Source organism: Hyperoodon ampullatus (assembly GCF_949752795.1).
Source record: "Hyperoodon ampullatus genome assembly, chromosome: 6".
Taxonomy (NCBI): Eukaryota; Metazoa; Chordata; class Mammalia; order Artiodactyla; family Ziphiidae; genus Hyperoodon; species Hyperoodon ampullatus.
In genome coordinates this window covers 40,742,493-40,759,894 of record NC_136919.1, presented here as the reverse complement: position 1 = coordinate 40,759,894, position 17,402 = coordinate 40,742,493, and the positions used below count along the sequence as shown (strand labels likewise).

Sequence of the window (17,402 nt, the reverse complement as noted above, 5' to 3'; positions counted from 1 at the left end):
TTTGGATATTAACTCCTTATCAGATAAGTGTTGAATCTTCCATTTTTACCTGAAATCCTCACTATTGCTGTTTATTTACTGAACCCCCAAGAGTCTGAAGTTTTAAAAGGAAGGTTCAATGGCCCATGTTAAACACTCCAAGATATGTTTCAGAGAAAGAATGACCAGACCACAGCCCTTTGACCAAGAGAGTCTTGTTATTTAAAATTTCTCTTTTAAACCTAGGATATTCAAAACATTTAGTTCTTTACCCATACCTTCTTTCCTCTTCTTCTAGCTCCACCTCCCCCCACCCAACTTGTGCCAGCTCTCACTGTGTTGTTCAGTCCAAATTGAAGTTCTTCATGGAGCAACTAACTACAGGGAGGCATCAGGTTGCGAGTGAGGTAGTTATGAGAAAGTAGAAACATTAGGGAGGTGGGTGCAGTACAGCATGTCATGTCAGATCCATGTCAGGTTTTTATCAAGACTGCTGGGATTGTCTCTGCCTTCTTCTTACTGCCTTGGGATCACAGCAGCCATTTTCTTTAAAGCTGTGGTTTTCCTTCAAGCCCAGTAGAAGCTACACACCTCATCAGATTGTCTCCAGCATCACTGGATTTGGTTGTCTCTTTAAAGAGGAGCATACCTTCAGCTTCTTAGTTAGCTGTGGAGGAAGTGATCTCAAGAGTGGCCATTCTGATTCTAGAACGAGGATCAAACTTACAAGCAAGTTTGAGAGAATGGCTGCCTCTGTAATGGGTTTCCAGCAGCATGCCCTTCTATGTTTCTTCTTCAAGTATCTCCTCTAATAACTTCTAAACGTGATATCATATCATATTTATTCAGACTTGATATCATGTTTATTTTGTCATTGTTTCCTATTTAAAATTTTGTTGTTTATCAGAGAAGTTCTGTCATGTATTTCTTTGGATCTCAGTTGGTAGAGTTTCAGAGGGTAATACATAATGACCCCACTAACCTTCCCAAGTTCAGAATTAGTTGAGAGACAAAAATCCAAGCATATGGAGAGCAAAATCTAACTTATTACTGATTTTTACTGGTAAAGCACTTTAAAAAATGTCATTAGAGGTCTGCTGGTCAATATAGGCATGGTAATATTTCTCCCCTGAATTTGACATCTTATTTACTCATTGACCAAATTGGATGACCACAGGCCACTCCATAAGTGTTTAACCCTCAAAAACTTAAAACAAGAAAGAAAAGAATAGCTCCTCAAAAGGAGTCAATAAGGGGTGGAAAGAGAGGCTAGGGATGTTACTCTAGTGGAAGTTCCCCCCATGGGAACATGAAGAGTGGAGAACTGTGTTCCATAGTGTGAGGTGATACCAAATCCCTGAAGACACACCATTAATTTATAGCAGATGCTCAGAAAAAATAATATATTAAATCAGGTTGAGCGATACATTGAGATTTCAGTAACATTAAAATCATTTTCCCATCTTAGAAGAAAGGAATCATAGTGTTATAAGTTTAGTCATTTGTTCCTTTGGTTAAAAAACCTTTTTTATGGTTTGGACTAAGTGGAGGGTATACCTTTGGCTGTGGTAGGGAGCCCCAGCTACAAATTCCAGCCCTGTTACAAACTAGCTGGGAGTCCTTGGCTCCCCTGAACCTCTGTAGACCTGTTTTTCATCTGCTTAATGAGGAATTGGGACCACCCCAATACATTAACAGATAAAAAGGGTGAGGGATAAGACTGAACTTCCATAGATAAGTAGTTTCAGGGTTGGGACTAAAATCCAGGTACTTCCCTTCCCTAGTCTCATTGTTTTTTACTATACACATTTTAGATTGACTTGAACTGAATTTAGACAAAGTAGTTTGGCAGCACAGAAGCAATCATTCATTTGTTCATTCACTCATTCATTCATTCATTCAACACAGCATCTTCTTTTTTATGCCAAGTACCGTGCTAGGCAATACGGATGAGCCGTGTCCTTGACTCCATAGCAGCGTACAACCTCTGTCCTTACGCATTTGCAGCTATTAGTGGCCACCTCGACCACCCTTCATTTATAGCCTCACTTGAAGGGCTTCAAACTGATCCCTGGAAGAGATCCAGATTTCCTTGGCTGTCTTGAATCCATCATCCCTGTTTTGCTTTCCCTGAGACCTAGAATAATGCCCCCACAGTTGACATGACCCACCTGCAAGAATTAGCTCATCCCAGCTTAGCACACAAGCTCTTCAAGTCACTAAAGAGAAAAATTACAAAGTAAGGTCTAGGACCATACATTGGCCTCATTATGTTTTTCTCTTTCTGTTTATAGGATGCTCAAGTTGGCATTACTACGTAACCATGCCAATGCCAGCCTCCACCTTCACAATTGCAGTAGGATCCTGGACAGAAATGAAGCCAGAGATCTGCTCATCAAATGATCTGGCAACAGAGAGATCCTTCTCACCTTTCGAGGCTGACTTCAGGTTTGTACTTGGGAACTTGCTGAAAAACAAACACTTGAGGGAGCAGTATGATGCATTTATTCCAAACACTGGGAATGTGAGTCATTCCTGCTGAGAAATTAAACCAAAATATGATTGATCAAAGCAGGAAGAGCCTTGCTGGGAGAGAAAGAGAGTTGAGAGGCAGAAATGTGGGCATATTGTTTATGCAGAAAGAAAGAGAAAAGAAATATATATGAAATCCTCTGTGTAGTCAGGTGAAATATTTTTATGTGTTTCATTAAGTCAGCAGAATCTTCAGATTCAGTACTTTCTTTCTACACCCTTTAACTTTGGTTTTCAGTACTTACTTGTTCAAAAACACAACTTAATAGAAAGAAGTTGCTTGTCTGATGGATTACCTTGTAGGCCACTCTGCTGTTTTGGTTCCGTGACTGCTATTAGCAGTGCGTTTGTAGGGGCAGCTCTACAAACGTGGGGGGAGTCAGCCTCCTTAGGAGCACAGGACATGAGGAAGCTGTCAGAAGGCCATTGGGTTATAAGAATCTTGCCGGGTCAGGGCTCTGTTAACTTCAGCAGCAATGTCTTCTTTTTCAGGGCGGATCAGAGAAAATAAATTTTTTTTTTTAAGTTAGTATAGGCCTTTGGATATTTACTTGCAGTCTCCCGAGGCATTCACCTATTTCTAGTTTTCAGAGCCAATAGGGAGGAGAGTGAACATATGAGGCACAGAAGTGTGCTCGTTGTACACTGTTGCATCGTGCTTTATTCCTAGGACTTTGACAGCCACCTCAGTTTAATCTTTTTTCCTGTTTACAGAAAGTCACTAAGTCAGTACCTTTTGGTGGAGAGTAATGATACAGATGCTTAGTTCATCCTTGAAAACCAACTAAGATACGCTCTTAGTGCAAACTCCTTTTGTTTTATTTTGCTATGTTGCTTTCATTCTTACCACAGTGACAACAGTGGTTGGTATCCTTAGGAGATAAAGCCATTGAGGCCTCTCTTAACATAGGCATGACTTATTGCCTGCATTTACTTTTTGGAGGAAAGGAAGTAATTTCTACTTCCTACTCAGTAACTTGCCTGTTTTGGACTGTCAGCCCTGAGCTATATAGAGGATCCTAGATTGCTTACTGGATTTTACTTATGCACTCTTGAGGGAAGAAGAGAATTGTGGACAGAAGTGACATGCTGCTTTCACATGGGAACATTTAATTGCATGCGCAACCCTCCGATACTCTCTTCCCTTGTTACTGAGATCACAAAGTAGGCCTCACTTTGCAGTTGCAGGCAGCCTAGACTTCTGAGTGGGGAGGACAGGTGCCCTGGAGAGTCACTTGGATTCACAGTGCACTTGGTATGAGTGAGAAATAACCTTTTTTTCCGTTAAGCCACTGAAACACTGGGGCTATTTCTTACTGCAGCATATCCTAGTCTATCCTGAATTGATACAGAAGCCACTGGATGTGGTAGTCAGGGAAAGTCTTGATCTAAATGTCATCTCAGTTCTGAGGATAAGCCTATAAGTTAGATAGGCTTTATTATCTCCATTTTCCACATAAAGATACTGAAGCTTCAGACAGCAACTTGTTCATGTTCATAACCCTACTGAGTTACAATGCCCAGATCCACATCTGGGCTTGACCCGCTAGACAGGTGATTCAGAATCTTGCCTGGGGACTTTTAAAAACTCTATGTAACATCTACACCTCACCTGGAGTCTGATCTACCTTCCCACCTGGAGAGTCAGCACCATGATTGAGCCACGGTTGTTGATTGGAACCTGTCATGTTGGAATAGAAAACAGAAGTTGAGAGCACTGCCTTTGAGGCCGAAGGTGCCATTTCTACTGATTGGGTATGTCTCTTTGGGCAAGCCATACTTCCCTTCTCTGTAGAATACAGACTTTGTTCGGGGTTCTCAGATTCTTTGTGGTAAAGAAGCACTGTGCTCTTCATTTACACCCTCAGGACTCATTGACTCTTAGGGGAGGTGTGCATTGAAAAATGTGTGCCTTAGGAAGAGAGGTGAAAGCAAAGACAGAAATTTGTTATTTTGTCCTTAGCCATATTCCCAGAGACACGAGGTGGGGGAGTGGGCAGCAGCCATTTCTTGTGTGTGCTCTTTGCTGCCCAGAGGTAACTGCAATGGCTTTTCACTCTTCTTGCACCCATAATTGTGATGGGAGCAGGATATGGACAGATTGAGTGGGGATTCTGGGAAGAGATGGTATCTGAAATTCCTACTGGGGTTTAGGGGAAGGGGTGAATCTCTTTCCTCTTTTGTCCTCCTGAGTCAGAGCCAATTGAGAAATAGACAGAAGGAGAGCAAAATAAAGGTTGTTTTGGTTGACAGAAGCTGGACAGGGGGGAGTGTTCAGGTGCACAGTTTCAGTGGGCTTTCTAGTACTTCATTTCCAAATTAGACAAACTTACCCACCCACCCAGTGACCCACCCAGCTGGGCCTCTGCCAGCCTCCACAACACAGATGCACACAGACTGCCTGACAGCCAAAAGTAACCCCTCTGTGGGCAAGCGGATTAAACAAGAGAAAGCCCAGAGTGGCAAGCCAGTCTGATCAGCTGTGGAGAGAGGTCAAGGGTGCCACTCCAGGGAAAGCATGTCCTTGTATGGAAACCAGGGCCTGCGGAATGGCGTCCCTCCCGCACGCCCTTCCACGCCTGACATGCTATGACTAAGTTTTCCCTCCGTCCATCATAAATGTACTGCTGATAAATTAGTAGCTTACATTTGCTTAATCCTTCCCTGGCTGCGTGCTTCATGTGTGCTGTCTTTAGTCATCAAAGGGTGGCTTTGTGTTTTTATCCATTAAATCTTTGGCTCCATGCTAAGTTTGCCAACAGAGGTGCTCTGAAGTGCCAACCGCAGTGGTGTTTTTGGTTATGTTCACATCTGGTCCCCTTGGCTCCCCCCCAATACCCCCCCGCCCCGCTGCCCTTTTCTACTTCAAACCTTCCTAAGACCGCCAGTTCAATTCATGTAAATGTAACATATACAGGGGCCTTATATACCACAGGCTTGCGTTTGACTGAAGTGTTCATCTGGGTCCCAGAAATTTGACCAAAGTATTGGTCACTGAACTTTTGATCACTGTTCATGTGGCCTAAATTATCGGAAGAACATTCTCTCTTCCAGCTCCAGTTCCACACATGCTCTAGCCCATTCTGGGTGAGCAAATGCGTTAGTTAACAGGCACTTAGGTAAACTTTTGAAAGTTTATCAATTTTCTTTGGCTGCAGTATAACCTTCTCCAGCCACAGGGGAATCTGTGTTATGTTTAACCTCTCAAAAGGCCTTTGTTAAAGCATTGTCTTCACTTGGGGGCCATACAGTTTAAGCACGACATGGAAACTTGGATAAAGTTCAGAGGACTCAGGAAAAATGATTGAAAGCATGGAAAGCAGGCAAGCCAAAGAAGAAAAGGCATTGAGGTTGTTCATTCTAAAGAAGGGAAGACTTGGTAGGGGAAGAGTTCTTCTTTAGAGTTGTAAAGGTGATGAAAATTTCCCTTGTGGACCTTGGAGGATGAATGCTGTTTCTATCTCTTTGAGAGTCTGGAAAAGAAGGAATAATATATATATAACATATTAGACATATATATAAATCATAGGAAAAAATGCCAATTTCCAGTACACCCTTCACTATGAGAGAAGCCTTTCCATATCTTTCTGGCTTGGTTTGATTTCTCCAGCCCTTTCTCCCTCAAGGTATTTCGACTTTCTGTCTCTTATTGCACCCATCTCAATTTGCTTTGCAATGTACTGAATGCCCTGAGAAAATGCATCCAGCTTCCAGACACTACTACATCACTGTATATATTGACATCGTCAACAATTCATTGGGGGCTGGTGCTGGCATTTTGAACACTCGTGATTTTTACGGTAAGCAAGCATCTAATCTGCTTGCTGAAATATGTTAATAAATTGTGTAAACTGTGTCACTGTACCTTTCAGAATTAAAAATTTTTCCTCCCAAGAGAGAAAGCTCCTCAAAGATACCACCTCAGTTTAATCTGAGGGCTTCCCTGGTGGCACAGTGGTTGACAGTCCGCCTGCCGATGCAGGGGACGCGGGTTCGTGCCCTGGTCCGGGAAGATCCCACATGCCGCGGAGCGGCTGGGCCCGTGGGCCATGGCCACCGGGCCTGCGCGTCCAGAGCCTGTGCTCCGCAACGGGAGAGGCCACGGCAGTGAGAGGCCCGAGTACCGCAAAAAAAAAAAAAAAAAAAGATAGGGTTGGAGATTTATTCATACATGTGTACACAGCAGCATCCTCTGAGGTGCCTTGAATAGAGCAAGGATACTGGAAATATTTACTAAATTGTTAGGTTGAACTGAGGAAGGGGTTTGTGAGTAAAGGCTATGCATTCCCAAGGGAGACTTTTCTAGCCATTCCTTTTGAACCTATGACAGGGAAACATTTATGTCAGGTGGTTCTAGTTCAGAACCTTCTTGAAACAAGAGGATGGCTGAAGGAGAACTTCCTGACAGTTTTCAATCTTGGGATTATGAATAAAACACGGTCACTCTCACTCCTTGGAAGGACCTCTTATAAAATAATTTCAGCCTAGAAATTGTATGAGAGGGAACCAGTGATCAGTTTCCCATCATTTACTAGCCTAACATATATTTCACCAGTTCTTCCCACTCTTGCCCACTAATGGGCAATAACTACACAGAGGAGCAGGAAGGGCTTCCCTGGTGGCGCAGTGGTTGAGAGTCTGCCTGCCGAGGCAGGGGACACGGGTTCGTGCCCTGGTCCGGGAAGATCCCACATGCCGCGGAGCGGCTGGGCCCGTGAGCCATGGCCGCTGAGCCTGCGCGTCCGGAGCCTGTGCTCCGCAACGGGAGAGGCCACAACAGTGAGAATCCCGCATACCGCAAAAAAAAAAAAAGGAGCAGGAAGCCAGAGAACCACAGACCAGCTGAGCTCAGCTTCGAAAAAAATCCAGGGTCCCAGTTAACTCAAGAAGCATCATGAAGTATGTAGAGAAGGAGGGTCAGCAGCGAGGAGCTTATGATGATTCACGATGTGATGAAAAGAATAGTTCTTACTCTTTAGGAGTGTTGTGTGGATTAATTGGGATAATGTACATAAAGTGTTCAGAACAGTGCTTGGCACATAGTACATGTTCAGTAGCAGTTGTGGTAGGAGTTATTATTGTTTATTCTTATTATAGTTGGTATTATAGATTATTAATTAACAATCGAATATTATTAATAATCTGCACTATTCATATATTTACTCTGGTTACAAGTCTGGGCACAGGAAGAGGTATTTACAAATGCTTGATTTGTTGGTATTGAGCGTATATTGGAGCAGGCACATACACAGAGATTAATAACTGAAGGTTAGCGTGAAAGGAAGATACAGCACCTTTGAGTTAACACTGGTTCTGCGGAAGACTATTCTTGACTCTATGCAAGTAGAGTGTTGCCTCACTGCTTCAGGAACATGGCTGTTGTATGAAGAGGGGCTTCTGTGGTGGGTTGTCATGGAATCACAGAGCCAGAAGAAATCTTAGAAACCATTTTAGGTTTTCTGTTTGTTTGTTTTTAATTAAAGCATACTTAACATACAACAGAATGCATGGATCTTAAGTGTTTGGCTTGATGAGCTTTTGATGATTGTATGTACCCTAAACCAGACAGAGAACGTTCCATCACCCCCGTGAGTTCCCTCACACCCTCTTCCAATCAGTTTCTCCCCTCCCCCCAGCAGCCACTTTTGTGAGACCATGTTAGAGATGAGGAAAAAAAAGCCCCCAGATACTGAGTTGCTTGCCTCAGGTCACAGCTAGCCAGTCTGAGAACAGACTCTGAAGCCTAGGTTTCCTGATCCCCACGTTAGGAACACACGTGTAGCTTCCCAGATGTCATTTCCATTTCTATTGGGAGCCTTAATGGTCTCACATAGCTTGATTATAGCTAGATTGCCTTAAAGTCCTGCATATTCTCCCAGGCTTTGATTATGAAAAATGGTGCTGATTCACACAACCGGAATGACCTTCATTACCCTGGCTAGTGCCATTCCTGTCCAGAGAGAATTTAACTTACCTTTTCTTTTGAATGAAGTGGCTTTTTTGGGTATACCTTTGGCTACCCCAAACTATTCTCTAACCTTTGACTGAATTGATGCACCAGCACAGTACTTGTCATTAGGTGGACGACTGCAGCCTTTTCAGTTAGATGTTTACCAATAGGCACCTATACTCACTCTCTGTAAGGCAAGGTTATCAATCCAGGGACTTTGGCTAGCGTTCAATGTCAATAATGATGTTCTTCCTGTCACTTTATCCTGGCAGAAGTTTTTATGGGTCTCCACCCATTTCTCTTACCCTAAAATGTCATCAGTGCTGGAAGCTGTGTTCTACGTCCCAGGCTGGTGGAGGGCAAGGCTTATCTCCATAGCTGCGTGGATCTCCTTGGGCAGTGCTGGCCTTGGATGGGTGAAAGGCACTTCAGAAGCGTGGAGAGGAATTATTGTTGCAGTCTGCCCTTATTGGGATGTGCCAGCATTTTAAGGTTTTTCAGTATTCAGTATGAATCTAATAAGCACCTATGGTTAGAATTATAATTCGTAAATTTAAATTAGAGAGGCTTTCCATTCTGTTTGAATAAAGGATGTGTTAACTGGTGGAAAAATAGAGTTTCCTTTGATGTTGGTTTCTTTGGGTAGATAAGTTCTCTTGAGGCCTCTGAGTCAGGTTCTAGGAATTCTTTTTCAGCTCCACCTTTGACAGAATAACTGGCAGTGGTCAGGTGGTATGGGCTGGGCTCTGGTCTGTTTCCTTAAAAGGTTGATTCAGTGAAATTTGTATTGAAAGTGGATTGGGAGAAATACTGTATCAAAGTGCCTCTGTATTCCTTAACAGCACAACTTTTGATGGCCTTTGTAAAGAACAGCTAGGTTACTTTTCAGTAAAATGGATTGTATTCTTTTGAAAAGCTTTGTCATTTGGTTCGCATGATACATCACTGAGTCTGTATCTTTTATTGTAGAACATTTCAGAGTGAGATCTTTAACTTGGTTGCACTGTCCCTTTCTTTCTGAGTTGCAAATTGTCCCTGAATTGGAGAAGATTTTCCCCATAGTGACATTTGAAAGGCACGTTTCTGAGGGCAGGAAATTGCTTTTTATTTTGGTGGGGGGTTGTTTTGTTATTTTGAATCTTGGAGGTTCCCCCTATTTATTCTAAAAGAAGATTTTACTACTTTTGCTTAGCTTAGATTGAAAATAGTCAATTCAGCACATTGATAAGTATTTTGACCTGTAATTTTTCACCACTTTGCAGAAACAGACAAGCCAAGAACCAAAGTGAACTGCTTTGCTTATAAGCCCATCAGAGCCACTGTCTCCTAGAAGTTGTCTGTGTCTGTGAGAGTTCCTCATCTCCATGGCAAGAGGAATAAACCTGATTTACCAATAAAACACATCTACTTATTTCGTGTTGTTCCCAGGTATGTTGGTGTTTGTGGTCACATGGAATACCCCTGCCGCTTCCAGAATGCTTCTGCCACCACCCAGGAGATAATTCCTCATCGGGTCTTTGCTCCAGTGTGCCTGAAGGGTACCTGCCAAGAGACCCTTCTGCCACTGATCCCTCCTTGCCTCTCAGCAGCGCACTCTGTCCTGGGAACACACCCGTTCTCCAGGTTGGATGTACTCATTGTCCCTGCCAACTTTCCGAGTCTGGGGATGGCCAGGTACGTTGTTCTGTCGTGGCTCTGTGGACGTTTTTTGACTACTTCTTGCTTTCCCTGAGCTCTGTCAGAGCAGTCGTTTGACTAGGTTGGAAGGGCCGTCTCATTGCTGCCTTGGGGGACGGTGTGTGTATACTCCACCATGCATGAGCCTTTGGGTGTCATGGGCTCAATTCAGTTGCCTTGAGAGTAAACACTCACATTGTTGCTGGGATTGAGAACACACTGTGCCCCCAGAATGGTGTATGTTGGATTGTGGCTAATCAGGGGCTAGTTAGCTCAGGTGGTGAGAGCATAATGCTAACCAGCCCAACGTCATAGCTCTGGGCAGAGTGACACAACTTGGTTCTAGAGCACAGGCTGCTCACGTAATCCCGACCAGCTGTCTCATGCATTCTCACCACTGGTCACAAGGGCAACGACTTGAGAGCCCCTGTGTCAGAGAGACTGTGGATGAATCAGTGTAAATCTATCACCACTGCTAGAAAAACAGCTCAAAGCAGATGGCTCACTAGGGCAGGTTAGGGGGGTCATTTGTCTTGCTACTATTTTTTAATATAATAAATGTATTATTCTTATTGTCACCCCAGTTTAGTTCCTATGGAAAATCAAGACCTGAAAGTTGAACATTTTTCTATATGTAATTTATGCCTAAAATTCATTCATTAATGCTATGGTTCATTCAGTAATAAGTAACTGCGTTTCACTCAGTGTTTTACTTGGTTATGTACTCAGGATTTTCTTGGTTATATTTCTGTTTGAAAATCTTAATCATTAACAGTGAATATGCTCGACTAAGGATGGGAAAAATAAGCTCATCAAAACATGTGACTTTAAGTTTTTCCCTATTAGTCAAGGAAATTCCTGCTGCCAATTAATTTCTATGCTTTTGAACAGCTGTCATTTGTGGTGTTTTCCCTGAAAGCTGCACACATTCTTAGTGAAACCCATGAGTAGAAAAGAACTGACCAGAACATTTGCTTTTGATCTTTACTACATACGTATACTTTTTAAAAGCTGGCTGGTAGTCTTAATCCTTGAGGAGGTCTGAGAAGGTCATTTAGACTGATGTTTATCCTATATTCATGAAGATAATGGGAATGTAAAAACTAGGATAATTATATATATTTGGTTATGTGCCTCATGTAATTGTCTTGGCTGTCTATATATAGAATTTGTCTTAACAAGGGGTCTTCTCTGGTCCCTTTGAAGAGTCTGCTGGACTTAATTTGAATGGAATTACCGGCAAAGGAAGGGTCGTTCGTTAAATGTTTCTGATTTGTGCACCGTTTTGAGGGACCGTGTTTATTTGGGAGTTTTTAGCACTTTATGAGAGTTGCAGTTTTTCAGGGCATGTTTGCTAACAGTTCCATGTTCTGACCTGTGGGAACCAGAGGCATAGTATTTTTCATACAGAGAAACTTATTTATTTTCTATAGCTCCTTTCTGATATCAGTCTGCCAAAACCAGAATTTGTTGACCTGTAGGCCAATCTATAAAGCTTTTCTTTTTAAGTTTGTGTGCCCAAGCTGTGTGTTTGCTTCTTTTTGAGATATTTAAATTGATTTAAACATGCCTAAATCTGTTTTTTTAACGTAGTAAGCCTAAGTACCCTACGGCCAAATGGTACTGGGCACAAATGTCAAAAACTGTGATGGTGATAATAACTTAGCAGGAACAAGACTGCTTTTATGCTTAAAAACAGGAGAACCGTACATTTAAAAATTTGTGGTTGGTTGTCAAATACCATTTTTTTCCTTCTTTTTAGACTGTGGAAATAGTCTGCCCTGGTCTAGATGTTTTCCTGGGCTTAGTTACCTCTCCCTGTATTTGAACAGTGGAGGGGGGATTGTGGTATCTTCCACTGCCAGTTGGGGGTATGGAGGCACTGTTTTTCCTAACTCTGACCTAAATTGATTCCACTTGCTTGGCTTGACTCTCTCGGGATCCCCACACCTTGAGCCACATGCAACTGAATGAGGTTTATGACTCAGCTGGCTCCTGGGGCCCTGTTGCCTTATTTATGGTCAAGTCTTTGCTTGGGGCTCTATAAAGCAAACTGGAACAAAAATGACAGTCTTGTAAGTCAATTCTGTACCCTAAAGAGGAGCAGAGAAACCCCAAGTCTAGTAGGAGCCACTCAAGAAGACGTCTAAGAGAAAAACAAATACCATATGCTAACACATATATATGGAATCTTAAAAAAAAAAAATGGTACTGATGAACCTAGTGGCAGGGCAGGAATAAAGACGTAGACATAGAGAATGGACTTGAGGACACGGGCTAGGGAGGGGAAAGCTGGGGCGAAGTGAGAGTAGCGTCGACATATATACACTACCGAATGTAAAATGGTTAGCTAGTGGGAAGCAGCAGCATAGCACAGGGAGATCAGCTCGGTGGTCTGTGACCACCTAGAGGGGTGGGATAGGGAGAGTGGGAGGGAGGCTCAAGAGGGAGGGGATGTGGGGACATATGTATGCATATGGCTGATTCACTTTGTTATACAGCAGAAACTAACACAGTTATACTCCAATAAAGATCTATTAAAAAAAAAAGACATCTACACTGAAATTTGCCATTGTCCTATTAGTTGTAATGCACTGGAGATCAAAGGATTCCTTGGTAAATTAAATGCTTCTTTCCTGAGTCCACATTTTATAAACATGTATGTAAGATCATAAATTCCATACCTCTGGATTTCTTTAGTGACTAGGTCTTAATCATAATGAATAACATTTTACATAAATTTAGTGTTCTTTTTTAGTAGATGACATTAAGCAGTCCCACATGAACTAAAATGGGTGAATTATTAATAAAAGTTTTAAAAACTTTTGGGATAATATCCATAATAATTTCACTATATTTTATATATTACATATCATAGTTCACATGAATAACTTTAAAACTCTCCTCTCTGAGTCTGTTTTTGAGCCTGATTCTGATATTTCAGTAAAGCAAGAAAAAAACATTTGTACAATTTGAATGTATGATAATGACAAATCAGTTTATAACAAAGTAAATAATAAAACAACAACGGTTTAGAATTTGGAGTGTTTTTCAAACATAGCAGTAAGTAGAACATTTATCAATACTGCACTTCATGATTTTTGTCACCTTTTAATATACTAGGAACTGTTACTTATCAACCCCTCCCCTTTTCCTGAATCACTGCTCCAGGGGAGAGATACTTTCATTCTATTCTGATTTTAAGAAAAATGACTAGTTTGCCTCTAAGGCACTATTCACAGTTCCATTCCCATCCTTTTCTCATTTTGTAAATGTGGGCTTTCTGTTTTTGTTTCATTTTACTTTTGCCTTCTATAAAGGCTGAATCTGCCATATGAGGAGCTGTGGAGCGTACATTTCTTGGATTGAGTAATATGGTATCTAAATGAAGATAAGAATGCATTTTAAATGAGTCTCTAATGTATAGAACAACTCTCTTCATGTTGGTGTAATTAGCATTCTGTCATTTTCATTGTGTCCTTGTATTTTCTCAAACGTCTCAGCCAGGCATTGACTAGTAAGCCTAATTTCCTAGGTATTGCAAAATTCATGAAAGGAGTTCGTCATCCTCCGTACACTCTTTGTTATAATAATAATAATGTTAATGGAATAATATCCTGGAATCAGATTTATGACAGTTGTCTCAAAATTAACACTTCAGTCTTACCTCTGTGTATGTTTGTAATAAGTGCTTTGCTCCACCCTTTGTCTTTCAGCAGTTCACAATTACATGTCACGGGGTGTAATTAGGTTGGCAGAACTACCTTGCTGACATCGAAATATGTTCTTGTTTTTTTTCCTCCTCTATTTGAATTGGAAGAATCTTCTGCAAATCATTTCAGAGTGGTTTTATGTATAGAGCATTGAATAAAAAAGCCATGTCCTCTGTGGCTGTGCTTCCCCACTCGACCATTCACGTGTAGTTTCACCCCAGTCCTTCTTGGAAAACTGGGGACAAAAAAAAAAAAGGCAGCAGTGTGGTTGATGATAGGTGACCAATTCTGCTTTGATCTTTTTCCCTCTGGTTCTGGACCAGATTGTCTCGTTCATCAGTTCATTTGTTTGTTTATTTATTCATTTATTCATTCTTAAAGTTCTATTAAGCGCGTACTGTGTGGCAGGTAGGATTTAAGATGCTGAGTATACAAGGGTGAACAAGGTTGATGAAATCTCTGTCATTACGGAACTTACATTCCAGTCAGGGGAGAAAATAGTATACAGGAAAACAAACAATTAAGATGTGTGCTATGAAGAAAATATAGCCACATTAAGTGACAGAGTAACTGGGGACCAGTAGCATCGTTAGGGTGAAGAGGCAAAGGCTTCTTTAAAGAGTGACTTTTGCAGTGAGACTGAAGAACAGGAAGGAGCCAGTCTTGTGGTTATCTGGTGGGAAATCAACTCAGGCTGAGGGAAGTTCAAGTCCAAAGGCCCCAAGGGAACCGTTGTAATGGGCTGGAGGGGCAGAAAGAAGGCCAGCATGACTAGAGGGCAATGAGCTTTTAGAATGGCTTTCCTTAGACTCATTTTGGGCACCAGGAAATGCCATGGTCCTGCAGGGCTTGGGTCACCTGAGCCACCCGTACACCCATTTAAGGAAAGTGAGGGAGAGCCACTAAGAAAGGGCAGAGGTTGAGCAGAGATTGATGGTTCCACGCAGTCCTGTGTATATGGAGAGAGTTGTCAGAGAGGTCAAATCGTTTCTCGGCTTCCTGGGGACCAGTGGTGCCATAGCATCTTGTGACTGACTGACTGGAGCCTGACTTGGCTAAGCATCTACTGTGCTTGAGCAGAATTCTCCATTGAGGGGGCATCAGAGCACTTGGCACCCAGACTGGCAACTCTCCCCAGTGGCTGCTGGTTGATTTCTTGCAAGCTTTTTTTTTTTTAACACAACAGGTCACAAGGAGGGAGGCATTATTTATATGTTTGCTCAGCCTAATTTTTAAGGTTTTTAAAGACTGAACAAAAATAGGACTGATAAGTAAAGAACATAGAGAAATAATTATCAATTACTGAAATATCTTCAGTGCACTTCACAGTGGAGCAAAACTATAAAGCTCCCAATTACACATGACTTGTTCTTAAAAGATTGGATTGTGCAATAAAAGGCTTCTGAATGCTTGTACTAGTTGCTGACTGTTGCATGCCCAATTTTCTTAAGTGCCTCAATTTGCGAATAAGTGGTGTGCACATACATGCCCATGAATGAATGTAACGAGCTCTCCTTCCACCTCCTCCTCCTGGGGTTAGACAGGGTATTGCCCCGTTTATTCTTATCTCCCAGCCAGTGTGTAATAGAATAAGCAAAACATAACATGCTGGTACAAAGGGCCTGTTGTTTTCAGCCTTCTGATTGTGCTCCTTTCTGTTGGGGAAGGAAGCGGTCGTAAATTTTTGTCATTATCTTAAGTAGCAACGTTTCACAGTTTTGGGAATTTTTCTTTACTTGTTCTTTGTTAGCTTCTACTTGAAGTTTTGGCTCCCCTAAACCAAAAACTGCTGTACATTTCAACAATCCTCTTGTAAATTTCAGGGGCTGTGGCCCCTTGATTTCGAGGCAGGATGCAACCATAGTGATTCTTTCCTTGGGGAAACTGATTTTGAGCCAGAAATTAGTGTACCTTTCGGTTCACCAAGGTTGCCAGGTCCTCTGTTCTCTCTGATGTGCTGTGGATTTTGGGGTCTATGTGTGGGTTTAAGTTCTTTGTTATTGTTGCTGTTGGTCTCCCAGACTTTAATAAATTCTTCTTTCTGCATGGATTGTTTTTAGAAGTATTTTGAAGGAGCACTTCTTTCCCTGTTTTCCTCTATAACTCTTTTCTGTTTTTACAAACAGGTGGGTGTGAGTGATAGAAAGCAGCTCATACCTTCTTTTTTTCCTGTAAAATTTTAATCCTTTGTTTACTGGCACCCCTGCCATTGCTGGAGCAATGAGCAAATAGGATCTGTTGTGAGTAGCAAGGTCCACAGGGCCACACGAGGGGGCTCAGGCCCCCTCAGATGCTTCCCCTTTGTTGCTTTCTTTGTGTTTATTTCTCCACTCTGTTTTCTACTTCTATTTTTCTTCTTAAGAAAATTACTTGACTTTATTTTCCTCCTAGCTTATAGAGAAGGGCTTTCCCCTTCTAATGTGTTCTGGTTCTTTCATTTTTCTTTCTTGAAATAGAAACAGGTATTCATAAGGCGATGTTCTTCTGGGACTCTGGAAGCCCTTGACTGGGATTATTTGGTTAGTTTTGGCAATGTCAGTCTGTAGTGATTGAGACGGGAGTGAAAAGGTGTGCGTACGCTACATTCTTTACAGCACAGGTCCAGGAGAACATATGATGTCCCCAAGTCACTTAGAGCTGGGAAGTCAGAGACAGAAGTAAAAGGGCCTCATCCTGGGATGGCTGTCAGAGCGTGGGGTTCAGACTTAGGCAAGACTTATCTGTAACCCTCTCTGAGGTATATATATTTGCTTCGAGGTCCCCCTGTAGAATCATAGTGTCATGGAGTCTAGTTGAAGATCAGTGTTCACTGTGGGCTCACTTTGAGGCAACCATAGAATCTGGGTACCGGGCAATTTCCTGGATCACATGAGTATGTTGGGGCCAGATTCTCTGTATAGAGGAGCAGCAGGCAGAGTGAACTCACAGCTTTCGGCTTAGCCAGAATCTCTTTCTTGCCATCAAACAGCTGTGCTGCTTGTCAGGTCCCGAAGTAGCATTTTATCACCATTTTACTACGATTCCTCACCCTCTGAAAGATTATGCTTAAGTGTTTTGTCTTCTTTGAACTGTTCTCCACACACATAGACGGACAGTCCTACCTTCAGAGAACACTGCTGGGGCCATTCTTCAAGAGAAGTTGTCAGGCCTTTGAAAGGCCTTCCTGAAGCAATCATCCATCTACTACATTTGTAATCTTCTCTCTCTATGGATGTCATCATAGGCCCCTAATCCTTTCCAGCCCTTGAGCCTGAGTTGGCCAGTTGGCCCTACTTTTCCATTTTTCCACTGCAAAGAAAAGCCTTGTATTTTTTTTCTCCTCTCAGTTATTTCTCTACAGAAGCACCATTACTGAATAGAACATACATTCCTTGGGTGAAAAAGTACCATGGAATTGAATGTGCAAAGTTGTCTGAGTTGGAATATTACCAGTGTTGTGCGTTCTCACTCCTTGAAGCACTTCACAGAGTGAGCAAATGCTCCTGGCTTCTGGACTGTGTTGTGTGTGCATGTGGCCATGGAGCGGTGTATGTATTTCTCTTAAGGTTGGA

General features: G+C 42.1%; 1 protein-coding gene across 1 annotated transcript in view; it reads left to right on the top strand.

Moving 5' to 3' along the window:
• AOPEP (aminopeptidase O (putative)) overlaps positions 1–17,402 on the top strand; it is a gene marked incomplete at its 5' end in the record, with an annotated part of 325,752 nt that overhangs the window by 28,983 nt on the left and 279,367 nt on the right. The window contains 2 exon segments of the mRNA XM_079705801.1: positions 2,274–2,427; positions 9,890–10,135. Coding sequence (XP_079561927.1) covers positions 2,274–2,427; positions 9,890–10,135 — 400 coding nt within the window.